Source organism: Otolemur garnettii, unplaced genomic scaffold (genome assembly GCF_000181295.1).
Source record: "Otolemur garnettii isolate 467f Iridium unplaced genomic scaffold, OtoGar3 scaffold00063, whole genome shotgun sequence".
NCBI classification, from domain to species: Eukaryota; Metazoa; Chordata; class Mammalia; order Primates; family Galagidae; genus Otolemur; species Otolemur garnettii.
Genome location: NW_003852458.1, coordinates 9,198,654 through 9,224,151, shown reverse-complemented (window position 1 = coordinate 9,224,151; position 25,498 = coordinate 9,198,654). Strand labels below are relative to the sequence as shown.

The 25,498-nt window shown below is 36.3% G+C and overlaps 1 protein-coding gene across 1 annotated transcript; it reads right to left on the bottom strand.

The window, feature by feature from the left end:
• Positions 1–7,270: 7,270 nt before the first annotated feature.
• CUNH5orf51 (chromosome unknown C5orf51 homolog) lies at positions 7,271–24,155 on the bottom strand. The gene is made up of 6 exons (XM_012807078.2): positions 24,037–24,155; positions 20,011–20,117; positions 18,726–18,872; positions 17,253–17,384; positions 16,260–16,374; positions 7,271–8,610 (listed from the first exon to the last, which is right to left on the bottom strand). Exons 1-6 carry the CDS (start codon positions 24,134–24,136, stop codon positions 8,327–8,329), a joined length of 885 nt encoding a protein of 294 aa, XP_012662532.1. The 5' UTR covers positions 24,137–24,155; the 3' UTR covers positions 7,271–8,326.
• Positions 24,156–25,498: the final 1,343 nt, after the last annotated feature.

Sequence of the window (25,498 nt, the reverse complement as noted above, 5' to 3'; positions counted from 1 at the left end):
AAAAAAAAAAAAAAAGTCCAAAAAGAATAGATACTGGCATGGATGTAGAGAGAAAAGAATGCTTAATATACTGTTGGTAGGACTGCAAATTAATACAACCCCTATGGAAAATAGACACCATGAACACTATTCAGGTGAAGAGCACATTTACAGCTCTGACTCAAGCCATTTGACAAAAACATTTGTACCTGCTTAATATTTTGATTTTAAAAATGCCATTTTTTATGAGATCATAACTGTGTACATTACTGCATTTTTGGAGTACAATAAGTAGAAGACAAGATCAGCATCTTCATAAAACTATTTTTTTTTTTTGAGACAGAGTCTCACTTTGTCACCCTTGGTAGAGGGCTGTGGCATCACAGCTTACAGCAACCTCAAAATCTTGGGCTTAAGCAATTATCTTGCCTCAGCCTCTCAAGTAGCTGGGCCTACAGGCACCTGCCAAAACACCTGGTTATTTTTTTGTTGCAGTTGCCATTATTGTTTTAGCTAGCCTGGGCCAGGTTTGAACCTGTCAGCCTTAGTATATGTGGCCAGCGCCCTACCCACTGAGCTACAGGCTCCCCCCCTTCATAAAACTATTAAAGTCTTTAAGGATCATGGTAGATTATAGAAAGCATTTAAATAATTCGTGTGTATGTAAATAAATACATATATTTGACACTATATATGTCAGCATATAAGTGCTAAAGCATATAAGTGCTTACTCCTCAATAATGGACTTATTGGTATGAACTTACATTCAAAAAGTATCTTGAGGATCTAAATGTCAAGTAACAGAAATCCAGTAAAAGTTGATAGCTGAGACGCTGAGATCCAAACTAAGTTTCATTATTTTTCTTGCATGCTGTTTCTAGGAGCCAATAAATAATCCAATTACAGGCTAAATTCTGTGAGGCTATCCAGACAAGAAAAAAATACCATGAGTTGATTAACCTTTTGGCAATTTTCCTACCTCTCTAGGATATGAATTACTTTCAGAGAAAAAAAGAGCACAATAAAAATAAACAAACAAAAAAATCAGTTTAAATATGAAGTACTGAAATGATACTTGTTGAATGAGAAAGTGTTTATTTTTATTATGGAAAATGTTGAACATACAGAGATAAAATGAGAGTGACTAAAAAGTTCCCATTGTCCCCCACATCTAAGATTCAAGCTACCAATACATTTGTCAGTCTTGCTCCATCACTATCTTCACCTAACACCATACCTCCAATGCTGGACTCTTCTGAAGCAAATCCAAGACATATCACCTCATCCCTAAATATCTCAGTATCTGTCCCTAAAAAAAGTATCTTTTAAGAAATATAACACTGTACCTTATTTACACCTGAACAATTTTAATTCCTTGTAATCACTAAATACCTGGTCAGAGTTTAACTTCCCCATCTGCTTCATAATTTTTTCACATTTGGTTTGTTTGAATCATGACCATCAAGATCCACATATTGCACTTAAATTTTATTCTATAGTTCTCTATCCTTTATTTTTTCTTGCAATTTGTTAAATAAACCAGTTTGGTCTTTCTGGACCACACTCTGGACTTGCTTGATGGCATCTCATTAGTGTCTTTAACACATTACTCTGTCTCTTGCATGGTCAAATTCAGGTTGTGTAAAATATTTCATATGTATACTAAGATTTGAAGTCACAAGCCATTCTCATTTCCTAATGCTCAGAGTGATCAATTGTTTCAAGGCCTGATCCATTAAAATTCTCCATACACTCTTCACTTCAAAGATTTATCAATCATCAATGAGTATTATTTACTTACAAGGTACAAAATGTTAGTATTCTAATTCTATAATTCTTTTTATTAGACAAAATAAAGAAAAAATTTCCTTCCTCAGTCATATGATTTTCCTACCCAAAATTCAGAATCAGCTATATTTCCAGGGAGCCCTGGTTCCCTTTGATGGGAAATGGTATTTGGACATTATTGCTAGGCTTTTTAAAATGTCCTTTACATAAAGAAAAAATAAAAGCTTATATTGTTATTTCCCAAATTTATGTTATAGATTTTTCACAGCTTCAATTTCATAATTGTTTCTCTAACAATGTAAATTCTTACTTCTAATTATATTAGCATAGTTATGATTAACAATTTAACTACTGAGTTTAAGATTTCTTTGTCGTTCTGTTTGCCCTTGGGAATATACCACTTGGGGTTTATAAATTTCTATGCTTGAAAGATAATTGAAACACTCCTGTGTGTTTAAGCCACCAAAATGATACACGGTACAGCTCATTTGTTTCATTTTGCTTTGGATTTTTAGGGCTTTTCCTTTTTAACTTTGATTTAATCTTGTTTTATAATAGTGTATGTACCTGATTCTAAAGTCCAATGTACAAAATCCAAAGTGTATTCAAAGAAATTTGGCTTCCATCCTGGTCTTTTCCATCTGGTTCCTCTCCTTCTGCTCCACCAGAGGTAGTAATTTTTTTAAAAAGTTTAGTTATCCTTTTATTGTTTGCTTTTTAAAAATACAAACCAATAAGGTTATATACACACATAGTTTATATCTCTTCTTAAACTACACTTTATCCACCCTGTTTTTCACTTAATAAGTCCACTCCTTAGCATTATACAGAAATATACTTCATTGACTTTCACAGCTACATAATACCTTTTTTTTCTTTTTTTGTTGTGTTTTCTTTTCTTTTCCTTTTTTTTCTACAGCTACATAATACTTAATCATGTGGATGTACCAGGAGTTTAAAATAACCCATTTTTAAATAGAGTATGTACAATATTTAGATAACTAATATTTTATGATATGCCTGTGACTTTTGAGTCAAGAGATTAAAAGGTACCAGAAACCAAGTGAATCAGGCTGATAGGTAAGTGTAAAAGTTTTAAACAGGGTATATGTAATATTCAGATGACTAATACATCTTCATACAGTGGATATACGTGAGTTTGGAGGGTGGGGCTGAAAACTTTTTGAAAATTACAGGTTTTCATTTGGACATAACTGCAAAAAACATTTGAGATACGTAGCCAAGTCCTAGTATTTTTTCTAAATCCTGCTTCCCTTCTGGAAAGAAATATATGACTTGAACTAAAGAAAAGGCAGTGCTTACTGGCCAGAACAAGAGTTTGTCATTCAGTTGTTCTGGCTGATGGCACTGGAACGTGAATCAGCACGCTGAATGAGACACACCTAAGTCAGAACTAGACACCGAAGAAACTAAATTCATAATAATAGCCAACTCTTCTGTGCTCTTACCATACACTAAACACCGAAGGAAAGCACTTCAAACATTAACTTATTTAATCTTCAATATCTTGTGAAGTAAGTACTAATCATACTCCTGTGCTAAACAATAAGATGTTAAACCACAGAAAGATTAAATAACTTATGTAGACTCACACAGTTAGGAAATGGCAAGGCTGTGATTTAAACTCAGGGGCTCCAGAGCCCACAATCTTAATTAACATACTACCTAGCTTTTTAAAGTAATTAGGATCACAAGAAATAACAGTCAGAAGTTAGAACAGTAGAAACGAGATGATAACATTTTTCATTCTGATGCAACAACCAAATGTAAAAAAGGAAACAAGAAACAAATAGGGCAATATGGTTTTATTTTTTTTTAAATTATATGCTCCAAAACAATCTACTTGGAAACTTTCACTAGAAGAAAAACAAAACAAAAAAACATGATAAAACACCGGCATGAATACATAGTGCATACTTTAATTGTGAACATATTAAATGTATCTTAATGTAATACTTCAATAACATGAGATCATCTCATATTGTTAACAAAGAGTACACAAAAGTGATACTAGAGAACTACAGAATCCCGGATACTGTGGTAGATGGGTCCCTTTACTGGAGCCAGAAAAGAAGGCCCTGGAAGGTGGAAAGATAAAAGAGGCATCAATCTAAAACCAGCATATTAACCAGCTGTGGGTTTTTGAAAATGCCATTAAAATGAATCTGGGAATGCCTTTAGATACAACACAAGCCTTCACTAACATCAGAGAATTCACAATGAGATTGTAAAGCTGGGAATGTAATTTTATTGTAGGGTTTTAGCTATGACTCTCATCTCACTCTCCTTTATACAAGGAATAGGAAAAGTCTTTACTCATGATTTCCATCTTAACCAGCATCAAATAATTCACATTAGTCAGACACTCTATAAATACAATAAAGCAGACAGGCCTTTAACTCACTTTCAAGGGCTAGTTAACATCAGAAAATTCATAGCAGGAAAGAACCATACAAATTTAAGGGTTGTAAAAAGTCCTCCGACATGTTTTTGAGTTTAAGTAACCATCAAAGAATCTAAACTGAAGAGAAACTCATAATGTAAAAAATGCAACAAGGCCTTTAGGTATCACTCACCTACATTAGCAAAGCCAACACAGGAGAGAAACCCCTTAAATATAGCCAAAAGGAGAAGGTAAAATCAGAAAGTAAGTAGAGATTCATTCCTGAATTCAATATCAGAACTTCCATAAGACAGAGAAACTTTATGTACAGAAATGCAAGGCATTTAACCAAGGGAGGGCAATTTGAAGACACAAACACTAAAGCAGTAAATAGGCCTTCCAACCACCCTAAATAAGACAACCTCCTACCTTTCCCCACATCACACTAGCCCTGTACTCAGCTTTATTCTTCTACACAGTACTTATCACTTAACACATTATATGTTTGTTTCTTAAAATGTTTTGTCTAACTTCCTCCACTAGAATATAAGCTCTGAAACAGAAGGGAGTTTCTACAAAACCTGTGCACATGAAGTAGGCGCACAATAGTTATTGAATGAATCATTTGTAGACTTTCCTTACAGGGACTATTTGGTACTTGAGGTTACTTCATTCTAAATGAAAGAGAATTTACTTAGCAGGCTTTAACACATACATACAAAAAAGTGTTCATTATTTTATATCAGAGTAAAAAGTACTGTAACTGTTACAGTCTACAAATTATTCTCCAATTGTGTGAAGGATGGAAAGTTGTACAAAAAGCACCCAGTAATACCCTCACGATTGTAGCATTTAGTGAGACCCAACTGGTCCACAAGGGCTGTGAAGGCAAAATGGAAGTTCCCAATTTCTGAAAGTTCTCTTGCTTTCTTGGGTTTGGAATCTAAATTAATACTTCTCTGAGGACTATACATATCCCTATTTGCCTTGTCAACCACTTGTATAGAGGGCATGGAAATCTGAAGTCCAATAGCAGCAACCATTTTTTTGTGGAGAATTTGGCACTTAGAATTGTGCCTCATTAATTCATAAAACATTACTAAGGGCCTACTATGCATTAAGCACTATGTATATAGAAAAAAATTTTAAATACAGAGTTAACTAGAAAGGAAAATAATTGCAAAAAATGCAAATCAGTGTAATAACATGGAGGGGAAAAGTAAGAGAAAAGAAAACAGAAGAATCCAATTTTGACTGGAAAGGTCTTTTTTAAAAAGCCTTTGAGTATAATACCACTGAAGCTAAGTCCTAAAAGATAGATTGGTATTCACTTGGCTACGGAGAAGGACACAGCAATAATAATGTCTACAAGGGTAATGAAGTTGAAAAAACACAAAATACATTTGGGAAAAGACCTGGAAGTTCCTCCAATTGATGATCATGATGCTCTAGAGAGGGGGTATTCTGTGCTTCTAAAAACCATATTAAAAATGATTTTAACCTTTATACTTACAAACCTTAAGATACTTTCATAATAAAACTTGTTAAATGTCAACTTAAATAAAAATCTTAGCTAGATAAGAGTAAGCTAAGGAGCTGGAGCAGAAATGGTAAGAGATTTCCCCCTTCCCCCAAAAGTGCTAACAGAATTTTTATGATTATGTAAAAGGAGTCTGGGTTTTAGATATTTCAGGAACACTGGACTATAGAACACGATTACCCAGGATGACTGCAGAGGTGACACCAGGAAGGTAGGTATTCTGTGTTGCCCTACTCTCTGTGGAAAATCCAAAGAGAAAACATGAAAGAGAAAGGATTTTATATGAATGATGAGGACTCATTTAGATATACTGAATTTAAAATTACTACAGGATGTCTACATGAAAATACTTAACAGACAGTCTGAAATAAGGTTTGGGGGCAAGAGAGAAGTGGGATTCAACTTAACAGGTTTGTGAGTTAGTCTGACATTATAGGTGGTAAAAGAAGCCCCTATGGCTAGAAATGACCATAAATCCTAAGATTTTGCATAAGAGGATTTAGAGACAAGAAAAAAATGTTGGAGGAATAGGAGGAGGACAGAACCCTAAGGAAGATCAATACCTAAAACTGAGATGCCACGGGGAAATGAGGGAGACTGCAGAGATGAAATGAGTAGCACAGATTACCTTCCATAGGAAACAGGCAACCTCTTTTTCTCTCAAGCAGGGGAAAAAGTGTCAGTTGGCAAATATAAGTTGACCCTCTAATAGTCTCAATTTTCTGTAGCATAGAAGAAAGGGCCGTATGCTAGGGGAGGTGCAGAGGGCCTGAGGAAAGTGATGGAAGTTTGGCTTATCTACAGTGGGAGAAAAGAAAGAGGCTGCCCCAGTAACTAACAAAAGGCTTACATCGAGGGCTTTTTTAAAGTTGAAGCAAGCCACTTACAGTGATTTCACTTTGAAGGATGGCATGCCCTTCACACAGAACTCAGCAACCCAGAAAAGGCAGACAGTAAATAGGATTAATCCAATTGAGGCTTGCAGAATGGCAAGGCTGACAGACAAGGAGGAGTAAGAGCAGTTGATACAATGCTCCACAAAGCTGAGGGTGGGTAAGGAAGCAAGAAAATCTGAAAGGGGCTGATAGCTCAGGAGTAAGGGGAACAGTCAAAGAACAGGAGGCTGGCTCGGCACCTGTGGCTCAAGTGGCTAAGGCGCCAGCCATGTACACCTGAGCTGGCGGGTTCAAATCCAGCCTGGTCCTGCCAAACAACAATGACGGCTGCAACCAAAAAATAGCCAGGTGTTATGGCGGGCGCCTGTGGTCCCAGCTACTTGGGAGGCAGAGGCAGGAGACTCACTTGAGCCCAGGAGTTGGAGGTTGCTGTGAGCTGTGAGGCCACGGCACTCTACCCAGGGGGATAGCTTGAGGCTCTGTCTCAAAAAAAAAAAAAAAAAAAAAGAACAGGAGGCTGTGAAAAAACCAAAGATTATAGAAGGAAAATAAAGGGGAATATATATATATATATTTTTATACATACAAATACACACATATATATAAAATATATATACACACATACACATATAAATATATGGAAGTATAGATATATATGTGTGTATATATAGGAATATATATATGGAAGTGAAAAAGCTGAAAAGATGAAGAGTTACTGAAATTTAAGATTTTGAAAAGAGAAACTCAATATGATGACATTCAAGGTGTGGCCATGAGAGTAAGTTGCTGGAATGTGACAAAGTCCCTGGGGCAGAAGTCCAGGATATCAGCAAGATATCAGAAGAATCATCCCAAGATAACAACAGGAGTTGAGGTAGACAGGAAGACCATTAACAAGGTATCAAGTTAGTTCTTGGGCCTTTAACACTCGCCCCTATCAATAAAGGCAAAAATGTTAAAATTTCAATACCACATGAAAAGATGTACCTTAAAACCATATTAACTGAACTAATTAATGGTGGACAAACCTAACTTGATTTTTATCTTCAGTACTCATTTGAGGAGTCATGCATGTTTTAAAAATATAATAGAAAAACCATTTTTAAATTTTTACAAAATGCCTAAAAGAGAAAAATTTTAAAAACAATTAGTAATACATGGCAAAATAATTGAACACAATGATTCCTTTGTGGAATTTTTCATTATTTACCTTATTGGAAATGGAATCTGAATATTAGTCATAACCTTCCATTTCACTTACATTTATATCCATGGTATATATCCAAAGCAGTGAGGTGACTTGACTTTAATCTTTGAAAAATCTTCATGGCAAACTTCAAGATAAGAAAATTAAAAATAATCTAAAAATGGTTAAAATTATAAATTTTATGTTATATATATATTTACCACAATAAAAAATAATCTAAAGTAATAGAAAAAAACTTTGCAAAGCTAAATTGAGTTACTCTTCATTATTAGTGACAGGACACCTGTAGTTTGAATGTAGTTAGAATAACACACATGCCATTTAGAATCAGTCCTTTACAGGTTTACAAAGATATAATGAAACATGGTGATGGCATTTAAAGAAGGGTACCCACGCTGATATCTTGAAGCAGTGTAAGGTTCTCAAATTCAGTGTAATGTCTTCTTTTTTGGAACTTTCTTTTCCATTTCCTGGGTCTGTCTGTTTTTTTGTTTGAACTAGATGAACTTTTACTAGTTACAGTGTTGTTGAAAGAAGTTTAAAATTTGTTTTGCATTCGTTGTATTCCACTCTTGTTCTTTCAGGGGTCCTTCACACACAGACACATACTTCTTCAGAATTTTTTCTCCTACTTCTTGGAAATCCAAGAGTTCTTTGTGTGTAGGGTAGCTTGCTCCAGAAACACCAGTATCCACTTCATAATTTTCTGGTTGTTGATCAGCACAATGCTTCAATCCCCAGTAACACATTTCACCACAGTACATCATAGCCAGCAAATGAATGTCACTAAATATTCCTGGGAAAGTCATTTAGGTTGACAGATTAGAATTAAAAGTTTAAAAGAAACACGAGTTGTTAACTAAAGTCCAATAAATTCCTTTTGTCATTAAGCAGTTTTTCTACTCATTTAACAGTAACCACTTAGAAAAGCCAAATATCACTAATATAATCCTTGTTAGCACTTTTATCTCTATCCTACTAAAGAGGTCCATTGCAAAAAGAAAAAGGATACTATTAGAGAAATTTTTTAAAGAATGATTTAGCTAAGTATGCTTAACCTTTTTTATTTATTTTATTTTATTTTATTTATTTATTTATTTATTTTGAGACAGAGCCTCAAGCTGTTGCGCTGGGTAGAGTGCCATGGCATCACAGCTCACAGCAACTTCTAACTCCTGAGCTCAAGCGAGTTTCCTGCCTCCACCTCCCAAGTAGCTGGGATTACAGGGGCCTGCCACAACGCCTGGCTATTTTTTGGTTGCAGCTGTCATTGTTGTTTGCCAGGACCAGGCTGGATTCGAACCTGCCAGCTCAGGTGTACATGGCTGGCACCTTAGCCGCTTGAGCCACAGGCACTGAACCTCTTAACCTTTTATAGATCCTCTTTAGAATTTTTTTGAGAATTTGATTTAATCCAGGATATACACTCAAAAGTGTGCAGATAATTTCTGAGTACTTAAAAACTCCCTAATCCCATCTATAGACACAACTTTTATTTTGGGGTATGCTGTAGAATAATTGATATAACTACAGTCAAGTATCCTATAGCTCCTATATTTCTCTAGGAGTCTACAGAAAATATTATGCATAATCATGCCCAAGAGGCCATATAATTCTATATTTAATTAAAGATGCTAAGATACTTTGTATTACCAGGAAAAAAATATACTGAAGAATTTTTATCAAAATGCATTCTTGTTACAGGTAGTTTTTCCAATAGACAATTACATAATTAAGCATTTATGATGCATAAAGTATATTAATTTGGCAGAAAGACAAACAGACCTATTTGAATCAAAAACATCTGGAGATAAATTACTGTCTTTGTGTGACTCTGGGCAAGTTACCAATACTCTAAATCTCAACTAATAAATCTGAAAAATGAAGATTGACATGCTCTACTGAATTCATAGAGTTTTCTTAAGGAATGTATATAATAAAAATGTATGAAAGCTTCAGGAACCAGTTATTATTATTAAAATATAGGAGCATTTAACTTCTTGAGGCTACAAAAGTAAAAATAAATGGTTATAATGGACTTCTGTGATTAGAAAAGGTTACAGAAAAAAAATGAGCATCATAATTCAGCTGCTTGCCTAGTATGTTTCAACAGAAATGACTATGATGGTACTAAAAATGAAAAATTCAACTGTCAAAACTTTGGTAGTTTCTGTTTTTAATCCCTACAGTTTTCAACTTCACTTCACCTCAAATTTCTGCTTGTAAACAGCAGCAAGATAAGCAACAGGTTTAACAAAATAGGTGACTCATTAACATATTAATCAGTAAAAAAAATAACCACTGAAGAGCAGAATATGAGACTTGCATTCAAGAAAACATGATAGGCAGCACTATATCATGCTTTGTATATATGGAACAAATTTTACCTTGTGAGTACAAGTCATATGACACGTAATCACTTTTTACTTTGCTCCTTTGTACTCCAAAAAAACTGCAAACCTCAAAGAAAAGACTAGGACAGCACTGATATTAATCAGAATTATTTTCTATTAGACATAACACTCATTTGAATATATATCCTTTTTATTTTTGTGATCCTACACTGTCTAGTTATTTCTAAAAAGATCAGTGTAGGAAAGTAAGGAGACAGAGGCAAAAATGGAAGGAAAGTTGAATTTTCAAACATGCTAGAACCTTCAGAGGGGGAGCTACAGTTATGTCCCATAAAATGAAGTCACTTGATGAAAAATGTTTTCTTAAGAGAGAGCTGAGAAACAATTTTTGCCATATTCTTTAGTTTAACCTCATTCTTTATATTAGCAAGGAGTGATCAACGACCACTATAGAGAGATATGCTACAAGGAAAGCATTAGTAGAAAGAGAATGAATGGCTATATGATAAACAGTAGTTCTCAAACTTTTGCCTGCATTTGAATTACCTTTTGGACTTGCTAAAATGGTGATTGCTGACCCTTCACTCCAATTTCACATTTAGGTATAGGGTTGGGTCTATGAATTTGGATTTTCTTAAAACAATTCCTAAAGCCTATGGTGATTCTGATACTGCTGGTCTATAAAATACTTTCAAAACTACTGCATTAAAATATCAAAGGAAGAGATGAACAAGGTAAAAATTAGGCACTTTCTTCCTTTCTATTCCTACAAGGAATCCACTACTCCATAGATTTAGGCTCTTTGTTTCTATTAATTTTCCTTGATATTTTCTTTGTCTGGTACTACCAAGCATGGTTTTTCAGTAAAACACTACATTGTACATGCCCTTAGTAAAAACATATGTGATAGTGAGAAGGATATGTGTATTACATGGAGGGATGGAGAAGAGAAAAAAATCTCCATGAAGTGAGAGGGCAAATAGATGACTGTCACAGAAAAAAAAAGTGGCCATGTTAGGTCTGATGGAGGATAAACAAGGGGCAAGGATGTAGCTAAGGGCGATAAGCAGGAACTAAATTGTAGCTAGGAACCAAATTGCAGCTAGGAACTGTTCCCTGGTGGGGACGAACATAGTAAGGGGCTCCTAGTGACCTTTAACTGACATAGGGCTCATTACCATCTAATTAGCATACCATGAATGTAAGTTTTCATGAAGGATGAAAGGGTAGGATGCATGGGTAGGAAGAAAACTTATATACCCTAACCTGTTACATAATCTCTTATATAACCCTGACCTGTCAATCACACCAAAGGTGAGAAACAGTAACTAATCCTGCCAGGGGAAAGGCAGGACAAACTAGTGAGCACATAAAAGATAGTGTGCAGACTTGCAGAGAATGGCCCATCTTTCCCTCTGAGATGTACTTTAGCATTGCAATAAATGCTGTGTATGTGATTGCTTTGTATCTGTGATCACTTTATCATTGGCTTAACTTGGATGAATTCTCTTTCTTGACACTGGGAACTAACCAAAAACATACAGACAGACCTAACAGCCAGGCTGGCACCTTCTGGGAGCAGTGATGTCCAAATCTGCCTACATCATAACAATTAAGGATGCTTATTAAAAAGTAGATTCCTAGGCTTCATCTATTGAATCAGAAGCTACACAGCTACACAGGTTACACAGAAATATGTCATACAAATTATTTTTGGTATATTTGTATATATTATGTATATTATATACATGTGAAATTTTGTTACATGCATAGACTATGTAATGACCAAATTGGGGTATTTAGGATATCCATCACCTGAGTATCCTTTCTATTATTGAGTACATTTCAAGTTCTTTCCTAGCTATTTTGAAAAATATAATACATTATTGTTCATTATAGCCACCATACTCTGCTATCAACCTTAGAACTTATTTCTTCTTTCTTTTTTTTTTGAGACAGAGCCTCAAGCTGTCACCTTGGGTACAGTGCTGTGACATCACAGCTCACAGCAACCTCCAACACCTGGGCTTAAGCAATTATCTTGCCTCAGCCTCCCTAGTAACTGGGACTACAGGCACCCACCACAATGCCCTCGCCTATTTTTTTTTGGTTGTAGTTGTCATTGTTGTTTGGCGGGCTGGATTTGAACCCGCCAGCTCGGGTGTATGTGGCTGGCACCTTAGCCGCTTGAGCTACAGGCACCAAGCCTTACTTCTTTCTAATTGTATGTTTGTACCCATTAACTACCTCTTTTCAGCATGCTGCCCTTGTACACCCTTAAGTGATATCAGTTCACAACTATAGAGGATACAGGGTCCTCAGTGGTATTAAAAAGGGCATAAACTAAGGATGTAAAAGCTGAACAGTATTTTGATTTACCCCCACTTGAGTTCTGACAAGGCTATTTTTACAAACCTTTTGTCTGATTAAGTTTATATCCAAAGATTAAAGTTCTTTGATCCCACTTTAAGGAAGAGTACTCATGGTTAAGGTATGTGGGATTATTGTATACATTATTTGGTAATTCATAAATGCTGAAAATTTAATGACATACAAGTATGTCTAAACAACAACATGATTATCTTGCCTTGGGGAAAAAAACAAAAATTATACACTGTTTTACCTAGATTTAAATAATATCACCAAGATCTAGTCACAAAAATATTTTGATGTCTCACATAGAACTTTACTCCCCAAATATTAGGAATTATTCAGAATTACAGATTCTAGATTGGCTAACAAGAAATAATTAGAGGCTCAGTGCCTGTAGCTCAGCGGTTAAGGTGCCAGCCACAAACACCAAGGCAGGTGGGTTCAAACCTGGCCTGGGCCTGCTAAACAACAATGACAACTGCAACAAAAAAAAACAGCCGGGTGTTGTGACAGGCACCTGTAGTCCCAACTAGTAGGGAGGCTAAGGCAAGAGAATTGCTTAAGTCCAAGAGTTTGAGGTTGCTGTGAGCTGTGACGCCATGGCACTCTATCAAGGGCAACATAATGAGAATTTGTCTCAAAAAAAAAAGTAGTAATAATAATAAATATAGCCTCTCTGATGAGGTATTAGCAGTGATCTAAGCCTATAATCTAATCATGTTCAGAGGGATGGATTTGGACACAACAACCTTCTTTAACTGAGAATAAGAAGTTAACACCGTAAGAAGACTGAGGGCTATGGCAAAACTGCTGTGCTGCCCATATTGTTTTCTTACTTGTGGAAAATGATTTAAGATTCTTTTTTTTTTTTTATTTTGAGGCAGAGTCTTACTCTGTGGTCTAGGCTAGAGTACTGTGTCATCTTAGCTCACGGCAACCTCAAACTCCTGGGCTCAAGTGATTACTCGTGCCTCAGCCTCCTGAGTAAGTAGGACTACAGGTGCCCGCTGCCATAACACCTGGTTAATTTTTCTATTTCTAGTAGAGACAGGGTCTCACTCTTGCTCAGGCTGGTCTCAAACTCCTGAGCTCAAGCAATCCACTCACCTCAGGCTCCCAGAGTGCTAGGACTACAGGTGTGAGCCACTGCACCCAGACCACTATCTGACTCTTTTGATTTCTACTGTGGAAGTGATTGAAGGTAGGGACTAGTAAATTCAAAGAATGACAAAGAAAAAGCACCAATGTCACATGCCTGCTGAAGAAAAAATTCAGAAGAGTATCATTAACTTATAGCTAGCAATAGGAGAATGAGAAAAACAGGTGATTTGTGCCACTCTCTTTTGTTCTAAATAAGCCTTAGTGCCTACCTGACCTTTTTCTTTTAAACAGTACCCCAGGGTAAGACTTCAATTTAATTAGTCCATTTGAGTGAGTTGAGGAGATTTTAAAAAGGCCATTTTCAATGCTTTTAATTGGTTCATTACTTATTTGGAAGAACAGAACTAATATATCTTTTCCAGAAAGACATCAAAACATCCTATGTTTGTCAAAATGTTCTGCCCACTGGGGAGCTCTTTGTGGTACAATAAGTTACTTTAGGATAAAAAAGTTGTCTTAATGAACAAAAAGTAACAATTTTTGGACACCATGTTAATGACACTTAAATCACCCTGTTCTATCTATGAAATGTTTTTAAAGAGAAAGGAAAATCCTAGTGAGGCTAATAAAAAAGTAAGAATTAAAATATACTTAAAATTCTAGAATTTTCCAAGAAGTTTTCTTACTATTTCTCCTATTTCTTTTTTTCCCATAAAAATTTCAGATAAAGACAAGTTTGCACATATGATCTAATGTCACTTGCAGCTATGTGACCTTAAGCAGGTCACCTAGTTTACCTGGACCTCAGGTCCTCAGCTTATACAGAGACATTAAAAGTAAAGGGTTCTTCTTTCCCCCCCGCTCCAGTCTAAAACCCAGATAACAATCTAAATTCAGTTCCTAAAATTTTCAAGAACATAGATGTTTGTGGCAGAAACTGATGGTTGCCATCAGTATAAATTCTTCCCCTGCCTTCTTAGTAAAGAACCTTAATTTTATTTTGGATAGGAATATATCAGGTTAAGTACCATACTTCCCAGGTTTCCTCATAGTTAAGTCATCTGATTAAATTCTAGCCAGTGAAATGGAGATTGTAAGAAACTAAGAAGGCTTCTGTAAAGGAGTTGATTTGACTGTAAGAAATTCCTTTAGCCATTCCTGTAGCCTGAAACACAGGTGAGATAGAAGGATGTCCAAGAGCATCTTGGGATCCAGAAAATGAAGCAGTATTCTAATCAGAAAAGCATCACTTATATTATACTCTATTATATAAAGTGCCTCCCCTGAAGTGAAGGGTTCTGGTTCTAAAGATAATGGAGAAAATATAATAACATGATGATGCCATGGAGCCACTGTACTAGCTCTCTGGTTTCTACGGGAAAGATCACTAAACATCTACCTTGTTGAAAAGTTATTTCCAGTCTGTTACAAATACCGAAACCTAGTTCTGACAAAATGTTGATTGGAGCTGTGAAGTAACTAAAACTATCACTGTCGCAACCACAATATATCACAATACATAACTCTTCCAAAACTATTAAACAGAAGAGATTAGAAGCATTTTTCTATATTGCATAAAAGATTCTTCTTTATTTTGAGACAGAGTCTCAACCTGTCATCCTGGGTAGAATGCTGTATTGTCATCATGACTCACAGCAACCTCCAACTCTTGGGCTCAGGTGATCCTCTTGCCTAAGTTTTTTTCTTTTTCTTTCTTTCTTTTTTTTTTTTGAGTCAGAATCTTACTATGTCAGCCTGGGTAAATTGCCATGGCATCACAGCTCACCACAACCTTCATCTCTTGGGCTTAAGCAGTTCTCTTGCCTCAGCCTCCCAAGTAGCTGGGACTACAGCTACCCGCCACAATGCCCAGCTATTTTTTGGTAATAGTTGTCATTGTTGTTTGGCAGGCTCAAGCTGGATTCAACCCCACCATCTCCAGTGTATGTGGCTGACGCCCTAGCTGCTAAGCTACAGGTGCTGAGCCTAATTTTTTTTTCCTCTTGCCAATTTTTTTTGTATTTTTAGCAGAGACAGGGACCCACTATTGCTTAGGCTGGTCTCCAACTTGTGAGCTCAAGCAATCCACCCACCTCAGCCTCCCAGAGTGCTAGGATTACAGGCGTGAGCCAACTACATGGCCTACATAAAAAGATTCTAATATTTGAACTTTCTTTTTTTTGAGACAGAGTTTCAAACTGTCACCCTGGGTAGAGTGCCACAGTGTCACAGCTCACAGCAACTTCATACTCTTGGGCTTAAGCGATTCTTTTGCCTCAGCCTCTCAAGTAGCTGGGACTACAGGCACCCACCACAACACCTAGCTATTTGTTTTGTTGCAGTTGTCATTGTTGCTTTAGCAGGCCTGGGCCAGGTTCAAACCCACCAGTCCCAGTGCATATGGCCAGAGCCCTACCCACTGAGCTACGGGTGCTGCCCTGATCTTTGAACTTTTTAAATTACTTTTTTGTCTACAATCAAGCTTGAAATTTATTTAAATCAGAGTAAAATCTAACAAAGAGATTGTTTCTTACAATCTCCATTTCACTAGCTTTTGGCTAGAAAACCTTAAAAAGATTTAAATCACTTACAAAACTTTAAAAAGAGATCACATTACCTGCACTCAGTAATTTAGCTGTGTCTAGGTCTTGGAAAGAAACTCCTTCATTTAACTGGACAGGACATCGATAATTTAACATCTGTAGCAAGTAACTGATCCCATCAACAAGGTACTAAATGAAAGTCAAAGCCAAAGAATTAAAAGCATTTTATTCAAAGCTGTATAAACTTCAAATATTAATCTTTTTTCCAGTCTTTACTCAAGAAAAAAAGTGGGCTAATATATAGACGTAGCTTATGGCCATTACATTTCAATGGTATAAGGCCCTGCCCACTCCAAGACATTCATAATATAAGTATACCCTTTCAAACGTCCCAATTAGTAAAATTAAAAAAAAAGGTCAACCAAGAACACATTTCATTAATATACATGTCACAGATGTTAGAGGGCAAAAAGGATAAAAATAATAAAGATGTGTTCAACAATTTATTAAAAACATGTATCTACTTATAATATAAAAATATTATGATCAAACTTTTACATCTGAAAGTGTGACAACCTTCCATTTCCAGTCCCACCTCTGTGTACATTTAATGCAAGATCAAATCCTTAGTGATAAAATAGTAAGATCCATATTTTTGGATTTAATGATTTGGTCAGAACAGTTTTCTAGGAGCAGAGTTATGTGGGTTCTCTAGAAGTACTACTTGGTTGACAGAGATGCTCACAACAAAGTATTTTCTTTAGGCCAGAGGGAAAAAAAGCTTAAAAATTAAAATAGTTTATTTTATATTTAAAATAATAAAAATATAGATCTTTAAAAAAGCATGTAGAACTTCCCAGTTCACACAGTCCTTCCATGTGCTATCATATTTACTTTTCAAAACAATCCCAATTTATTTAAGATTACACAGGCACAGGAAGTAAAAGATCTAGAACACAAATCCAGCCAGACCTGTTGGTTCTACTACTCTTACCATTATAACAAAGACAGCATTTTGAAACCTATAATTATCGACAATCAAAAATGTATAAGGAAGGTCTCTTTACCTTTTTAAGCAAAGTAGATTTTCTCAAGAGCCACTCTTTTCTTTTGGTCAGAGAATGACAATACATGTATAGTAGAGCTCCTCGCCTCCAAGAAAGACATTCCAGTAGCTCTTCCCCAAGCAAATTACAGTGCTACAACACAAAAAAAGACATAGATAAAGAGAATTTGACATTTATAAAAGTCAAAGCTAAATTTCAAAAATGCATCAATTAAAAACACTCTCATGTCACAAAATGTGCCCTTTGCTTCCAAAGGAATGCCTTACTCAGAATCATAAAAACACAGAAGTTTGCTGCTACATGAAAATGAAAATAACTACTTCAAATTCATAAATAGGTTTACTAAATAATTTAAAAATATTTTTAGTAGAATACTGCCCTAATATATTTGAAATGTAAGTAGTTATAATCTGATTAAAAATATAACGTTTTAGAAATGTTACTTGAAGCAAGTAACACGATTTCTATTACTGCTAGAATAAACTAGTGAAAAGCTATACGCAAAAACCCAAAATTTTTACAGCAGTATATCATTTAAACCTGGGGAAGATGAGTTTCCACAGTTAGCCTTCCCTGATAAATATATAGAATAAAAAAGATATCTAAGCAGATAGTAGCAGACAGTTAAAGATGAGGAATTATTTGTTTGAAAGAGTGTTCAGGACAAGAACACTTGATATGAATCTTGGAATTATCTAGAGTCAACAATACAATGCACATGAACAGGTTGTCAGAGACAATGAGTTATCCTGTGTTACTCTTTCAACTTTAGTTTTTAGAATGGAAGAGATGGTAGTTGCCAGGGAAAGAGCAAAAGAAAGCTTCTCAGCAGATGGCCTAGTTTGATGGCTCATGCCTGTAATTCCAGCACTTTGGGAGGACAAGGTAGGAGGAAAATTAGCTGGGTGTGGTGGTATGCATTTGTAGGTCCAGCTATTTGGAGTCTGAGGTGGAGGTTACAGTGAACTATGATCAGGCCGCCACCTCTGCACTGTAGCCTGGTGACAAAGCAAGATCCTACCTCCTAAAAAAAAAAAGATGAAGAAGGAGAAAGGAGCATTCAAGTCTCAGAGGAAAGGGGTGATCAATACTAAGAAAATCAACATATGTTCAGAAGGACAAGTATTGTAACAAGGACAACAGATATGGCAATTAGATTAAGAGTAACCTTCAAGAAAACACAGCATCTGCAAAGATAAAGGGAGCAGAAATGAGAGTTATCTGTTTAAAAAATGATTAGGCACTGCAATTACAATCTCATATGAATTATGCAAATATTCTGAAACATTTATTAAAATATGATACTTTAGTTGTGACACACTGGTATGAAGTGTTGAGCTCTCTTATCTCCCTCCTTCAATCTTAATTTAAAACAGAAATAAAGATACATTCAAGAAGAAAAACCCAGACTTCAAGAGCAGGACAGCCAGAACTAATAACATTCACCATAATTCCCAGGAATGCAAAACTTACTTTTGGATGCATATTATTTTCTTTAACTAAAATTTCTGGTTCTGAAAGAAAACTGATCAGCTCTTTTACTTTGTGTGAAGAAGTATCTTCAGGAAAATCTTCATCTACTAGCTTGTTCTCCTCAAAGTATGTCATGTCCAAAATAGCCTAAAGAAAAAGAAAAAAAAGGTACCTAAAAATGATTTAATTTGAAAGAATAATTCTTACAGTTTAATCTTGCACATATAGGTGCTTTATTAGGCATTTAAGTCTTTTAGAACAGTATTTAAGTTTGAGAAGTAGACAAAATACCTGTATCTAAACATAATTTGAGACAATCTTACAGAAAACTTCATAGATATTTTACTAAAGTACTGAATTAATGATAATCTTGTTTTCCTCCAAAAATAAAACACATTTGTTTTAATTATATACAATTAAGAAAAATGTAATTATTATATTATTTGCTATTTATACATATATAATTCCTGAAAATTTTCTATATGTCTGCTGTATCAAATTAAGGCAACTACCTATAGTTCTGTATATTGAATCTTTAAAGGATTTATGTTTTTCTAAATGCAGAGCCAGTATTTGGGGGATACGTATCCCGCCACCCAGTGAAGGAAGCATACAATCAACCTTATGGAATTCAGATACTAAGTCTCCAACATTCCTAAATACTAAAGACATGCTGTTCAGGTACCTTAAAACTCCCCAATTCTTTTAGTTTTTTTACTCTATTGAGCTAAAACGAAGGAAACTGGGTGCTAGTTTCAGTCCCACCACTAATCATCTAAATAACCATGGTTAAGTAAATTTTTTCTGCTTTGAGCCTCAGTTTCTCATTAGTAAAATTACAAATTGGACTCAACACCTTTCTAAATTCCAGAATTAGTTAATGCACCAGGAACTTTACCTACAGCACAGTTAGTGCTCCTGAAGTGCTAAGTGTTACTGTATAGAAGGCTAAGCCAGGAAGGAGAGATTATCATCCTGCAGAAAGTGATCTCTCTGTTCATTCAAAATCATAAAGAGAATTCAGGGGTCTGGGAAATTTAAATCTATATCTCTAGGTCTTTTGCCTTATTCTAGAAAATAAATTAAAATATTTAAAATACTGATGTAAAAAAAATGAGATGACATCCATCATATGCAGATAAGCAGGAAGCTCCTGAAAGAAAGACAGTGAAGCAAAGTACCTGCCGGACTGTAACAGTTCTTTGGGGTTTGTAAGTAGTTGTTAGGCTCATCATATCTGAAGGCAAAACCACCTTCATGTACTTCCTAACAGAAAGTTCAATACCTGTGTGTAAAGTTCTAGAAGATTTGATGGATTTGAACATTCTTTCTCTTCTCCACACAGGAGTTTCAATTTTTCTAATGCTGCAGAGGCCCGAATTAAAAAGTGATCTGTAAGGAATAAAAATATGATGGTTACATCACATAGTTTTAGAGTACTACTTAAATAGAAGCAATTATATATTTAAAATGATGAGAGGAAAATTTTGATACATGGAGAAATATCATGGTAGTAATAATACCTTATCTAAAGCATAAAATATACCAGAATGCCTAATCTTAACTACAAAAATTTATTCTAGAAAGGAAAAGACTGAAAACTTTCTGAATTCATTGTTACCTTTTCTTGAATGTATCTGTATTCTCACAATATTTACTTAAGATGTTGATACACTTAAAATACCTTTAATTGGTATCACTTTTCAGCCTTTTGGCTAAGATCAAGTATAAAACTTTCACTGGAATAGTATAAATAATATACATAAACCTAGAGAAAGGGTTTCCACTAAAAACTTATAATTTCATAAATGTAATTGTAAATGTTTTCTAAAAGAACACAATCGGCCCACACTGATTAAGGAAGACATCTTAAGAGCAACTTGTTTCCACTTAGAAGGATGCTCTCATCAGTCCTTCCCCCAAACAGCCTGCCATCCGGACCTCCTGAGCTCCCCTCAGGTCTGGCCTGGGTTTCCTCTGCACCGTTCTCTGCCAACACCACCCTCCCCCACAATAAGTCTTCTGTAGACAGGCATTACTGGGGGTTGCCTGAGCCCAGGAGGCCACCCTGGACCCTGTCTTAAAAGTATTTAAAGAAAATAAAACATTGTTTTGTGAAAAAAACAAACAAACAAACAAACAAACACAATTGACCCAAATCAAATGCCTCATAAAATGTCAACACTTTGAACCATTATAAGTTTAACATAATTGTATTTATAGCTTAACAATTAAAATTGCATAACGTACTTGTGCATTTTATTCCTTTAAAAACTTAGACATGAAACAAATTACCCTGTTTCTTCAAAATCTAGAAGAAAACAAACTAGTCTTGATATGCCCTCTGATCACAACTCACTCTCTCTCCCCCTTTACTGTCTCCTAATTTTTTTCTCTTTCTCTAATGTCATAGTTCCTTCATTTATTGTATGACTTCACCTTTTCTTATGAGTCTGCTCCCTGTGGCTTGGTGCCGATAGCACGGTGGCTATGGCACCAGCCACACATACCCAGGCTGGAGGGTTTGAACCTGGCCCGGGCCAGTTAAACAACAACAACTACAACAAAAAAATAGCAGGATGTTGTGGTGGGCACCTGTAGTCCTAGCTACATGGGAGGCTGAAGCAAGAGAATTGCTTAAGCCCAAGAGTTTGAGGTTGCCATGAGCTGTGATGCCAGGGCACTCTGTGATGCCAGGGCAACATAGTGAGACTCTGTCTCAAAAAAAATAAAATAAAATAAATCTGTTCCACAATACTGTACAACCTTCTGCCTTACTTCATACAGTCAAATTGAGATATGGAGACACTGAAATGTCTGAGTTTACCCCTCTATGATTCCTTTCTGAAATACAGACCCTTTCCTGTCATTGGCCAACAGACGATGTTGTTCCAGGCTCATCTGATCCAACCTCATCAGTTATATAGACAGGTAATCTGTCCAGTTTTGGAGCAAAAGTACCAACAGGTTATGTCCCCTGGTAATCATATGATGACTAAGTTTTCCCAGGTAAAGACTACCTATACATCATAGACCAGATTCTGATCACTGTAAGATCTACTATTCACCTGAATTGACAGCTACTTCTTTAGCACTATCTTCCTATCCTTAGCCCAGAAGTAACACCCATACAACTCAGAAAAAAAAATACTACTATGAACTGAAATTATATGGAACACAGCATTCTTTAGGTGCTGCCTTTAAACTGTATAGAGGGGAGGGCACAGTGGCTGGCGCCTGTAATCCAAGCACTCTGGGAGGCTGAGGCAGACGGACTGCTTGAGCTCATGAGTTAGAGACCAGCCTGAGCAGGAAAGAGACCCTGTCTCTAAGAATAGCCAGGCATTGTGGTGGGTGCCTGCAGTCCCAGCTACTTGGGAGGCTTAGGCAAGAGAATCACTTGAGACCAAGAGTTTGAGGTTGCTGTGAGCTGTGATGCCACAGCACACTACCAAGGGTGACAAAGTGAGACTCTGTCTCAAAAGAAAGTGTGTTGATATTTTCTCCTTAGCTTGCAGATTATTTTAAACGTAAAAGCTTGCATCAACTCACTAAACCATTGCTAAAGATGTATGTCACATGAACTCTAATTACTATGTATGTAAGGAGGGTTTGACATTTCGGAAAAGCCCATAAAAATACAGTACTTTAGCTAAAACTAAATTCGTCAAATGATTGGCAAAGCAGAATAATATCTCTGGAAAAAGTTCCTCTCATGGTATACTTCCAGATAGTAAACATATTTATTCTTGTACAATGAGAAATAAATGAATTGGCCAGAAATAAAAAAGATAACATTCTTAAAAGGAATAATTTCTTACTGTATTTGATCTAATTTCAGAAGACAATGAGAAATATTAAACTTCTATAACCTCATATAAATATTATACATGGTTGTTACATTAAAGGACAAATTTTGAATTTGTGTATTATTTTTGTTGTGTGGGAAAAGAATGCCAAGTTCAATTCAAATACATGCAAATCTTATTATAAACTTCGTAAAAGAAAATCATGCTAGTTAATACTTTAATAAGATTGAACTGATTTCAATACTGATTATAGGTCATAATATGAACCATTGTAGCAAATTTTCAGAAGTGTAAAGCCTCCCAACAAGAATACAATACTTAGCACCACTGACTTTTATTTCCAGCCCTCACTCTTTCTAGACAGGATTAAAGAACTGTTCCAAGGAAAATGGAAATGGCTGTTGGATTTCATAAGAACTGAATAAAAAACATTCTTTCATATATTTGGACTGCTTCAAATGGAGCTGGAATTAGAGCTAAGGTAAACACACTTCCAAGTAATAGTTACTATCTATTACCCAAGAATTATTCATGTGAATCTTAGGGTTCACTTACCACAAACCAAAAAGAAAAAAAAATCACTTTCATTGTGGTCTGTGGGTCACTGAAGAAACAAACTCCTGAGAAAAGATAATTTGGCAAAGAATCTTCACTGAAATGAGGGCATTTTATCACAGACTCTATTAAATTCACTAACTATTCAATCGCTTGGGAACTAAATGTTCACTTTTGTTTTCCTATGAATCTGATGACAATAAATCAGTCGACAAGAATTTTAAAACCTATCTGTAATAAGGACTCAAAACTCAGAAAGGTGTTAGCATAGAACTACCGGCAGCTAAGAAATAATGAAGACAATATTGGACTTAAAATGAGAAGATGAAAGTAATTCTCTAAGCCACTTTTTCCTAAAGAAATCGCCCATAAGTTTCCAAAGTAAGTGTTCTAATACAGAGCGTCTGTGAGAATTGGGATGATGTATGTGAAAGTATATTTTAAATTACATCAATGTAAATCTCTTCTGTAGAATAGTTTACAGTTAAGTTTTAAATCCAAAACATAAATCATAATTTTACAACGCAGCAATGAAAACGTGAGGTTGTTACACATGCCTATCTATCTTTACCGGATGCAAAACCACCATTATTATTTTGAGTACTAACACTTACATTAAACAATAATGTAAACTTTCCCTTATACTTTTATTCAGACGCTACGCTCTTCCTAGTCTCTGAGACAGTTAAACCTGACAGCAAAGATCTGGCTGAGATACCCTAACAGGACAGATTTTCCCGGATCTAAAACGGGTTTATTAAGCCAATGCCCTCAAATGTGAGTTCCGAGGAGCCGGCAAACAGCGCAGCGGAGGCCAGAAGACCTCGGTTCGCTACGGCCTGGGACCTCTACCGACCACCGGGCTGCAGCCTCCAGCTTTCACAGCCCTCGAGCGCCAACCCTGGACCGCTTCGCCCCACCCACTTCCCTCTCCTCCTCTCCCTCACCGTCTTCACCGGCAGCTTCACTAAGTTGCTGTATGTGGGCCTGAGCCAGGTCCCCGAGCTCCTCCACTCGCCTCACCACACCAGGGCCTGCAGCAGCCATGGCTACAACAGGCGGGCGCGCCCCCGCCACGTGACCGCGTTGGCCTGAGATCACCTGACGCCCAGCGCGGGCGGGGCATGGGGCGGAGTTCACAAGGTTGGTGGGAGGAGACATCAGCTCCGGAAGAGGGCCGACTGAGGCTCGTAAAGGTCGTTCCGGGTTATTTTCTTACCCCAACCCTTCCACAACCCTGAGCAACTAGGAGACTGTAGAGGCGGGTGTGACGTAGAGACACGCCTCTCTCTCGCCTCCTCCTCTGAACCAATCGGGAAGCAGCCATGCCCCCAGGGTGCTCCAATAGAAAGTCAGCTCTTTCTGGGTGGAGGACGGGGATGGGCTTGGCAGTGTCTGGCTGGCAGGATGCGGTTTGACATCCGCCCTCGTGTATCCCTGTTTAGCTGTAGTCCGGAAAACTGATGGGAGGGTCTGGAAAGTGTCCTATTGGCTTTGGCCTTGTACTAAAAAGGTTGCTAAAATAAAATGATTATAATCCTCTGGTCAGAAATAGAAACCTTGCCGGCCTCCGTGTAGCGTATCCGAATTTCCAAACGGTACGCCTGTGGGGAACTGCAAACACTAGTGGAGTTGCCCAGTCTATGTGGTTGAATATGGCTTTTCTAAATCTGAATTTTAGCTGTAAGGTTTGTTTTATGGCAGACCTCCCTTAACTACCGCACATTTAAAGTACTTTAACAGTCTCTAGCCCAACAGTACTAAACTTTGCAGCCACAAAAGTATCTCTATTGCTTTACATCTACAGAACTCCCCGTAAGAGCAAATTGTGCATGAGGTTCATCTCAACGAGGAGTTTCAAAGCACACAGTCAAAAAGTCTAACTTCCATTTTGCATTCTCTGACAGCTTTCTTGTCTCTGGTCAAAGAAATCTTTAACTCTGTTTATTCCTTTTTCAGTTTGACACAGTATATGTTGAATAATCTCCATCCTGTCTTATATCTTCTAGAAGTTTTTTTAATTTAATAGGAAATGCTAAAAATAGAAAGTAATATGCTATGATTTATAAGTGATTGACCCAATTTCTTTGTCTTTCAATTTACACACAGCAATCTACCCAGGGCGATAAAGTGAGACTCTGTCTCTAAAAAAGAGAAATGCTTAAAGGGAACTTCTAAACTAGAAAAGAAAAAATATGAGTAATTTTTCCCTATTGTTAATTATTTTTATTCTAGGAAACCTTCATGAATAGAACAAATGAAAAAATACAATTCTCAGATAATAATTCACCATCAACATAACAAAAAAATTCTCAAATGTATAATTGCTCCCATTTGTACAATTTCCCTTTCTGCTGATATATAATGAATAAAATTGAATTAGCTGAGAAGAAATTAATTTCTAGGGAT

Excerpts from the sequence above, each read along its gene's own strand:
- CUNH5orf51 (XM_012807078.2), bottom strand. The coding sequence starts at position 24,136 with ATGGCTGCTGCAGGCCCTGGTGTGGTGAGGCGAGTGGAGGAGCTCGGG. Across the intron at positions 20,118-24,036 it reads TGAAGCTGCCGGTGAAGACG|ATCACTTTTTAATTCGGGCC; the intron begins GTGAGGGAGAGG and ends TATTCCTTACAG. Across the intron at positions 18,873-20,010 it reads TTCTAGAACTTTACACACAG|GCTATTTTGGACATGACATA; the intron begins GTATTGAACTTT and ends CTTTTTCTTTAG.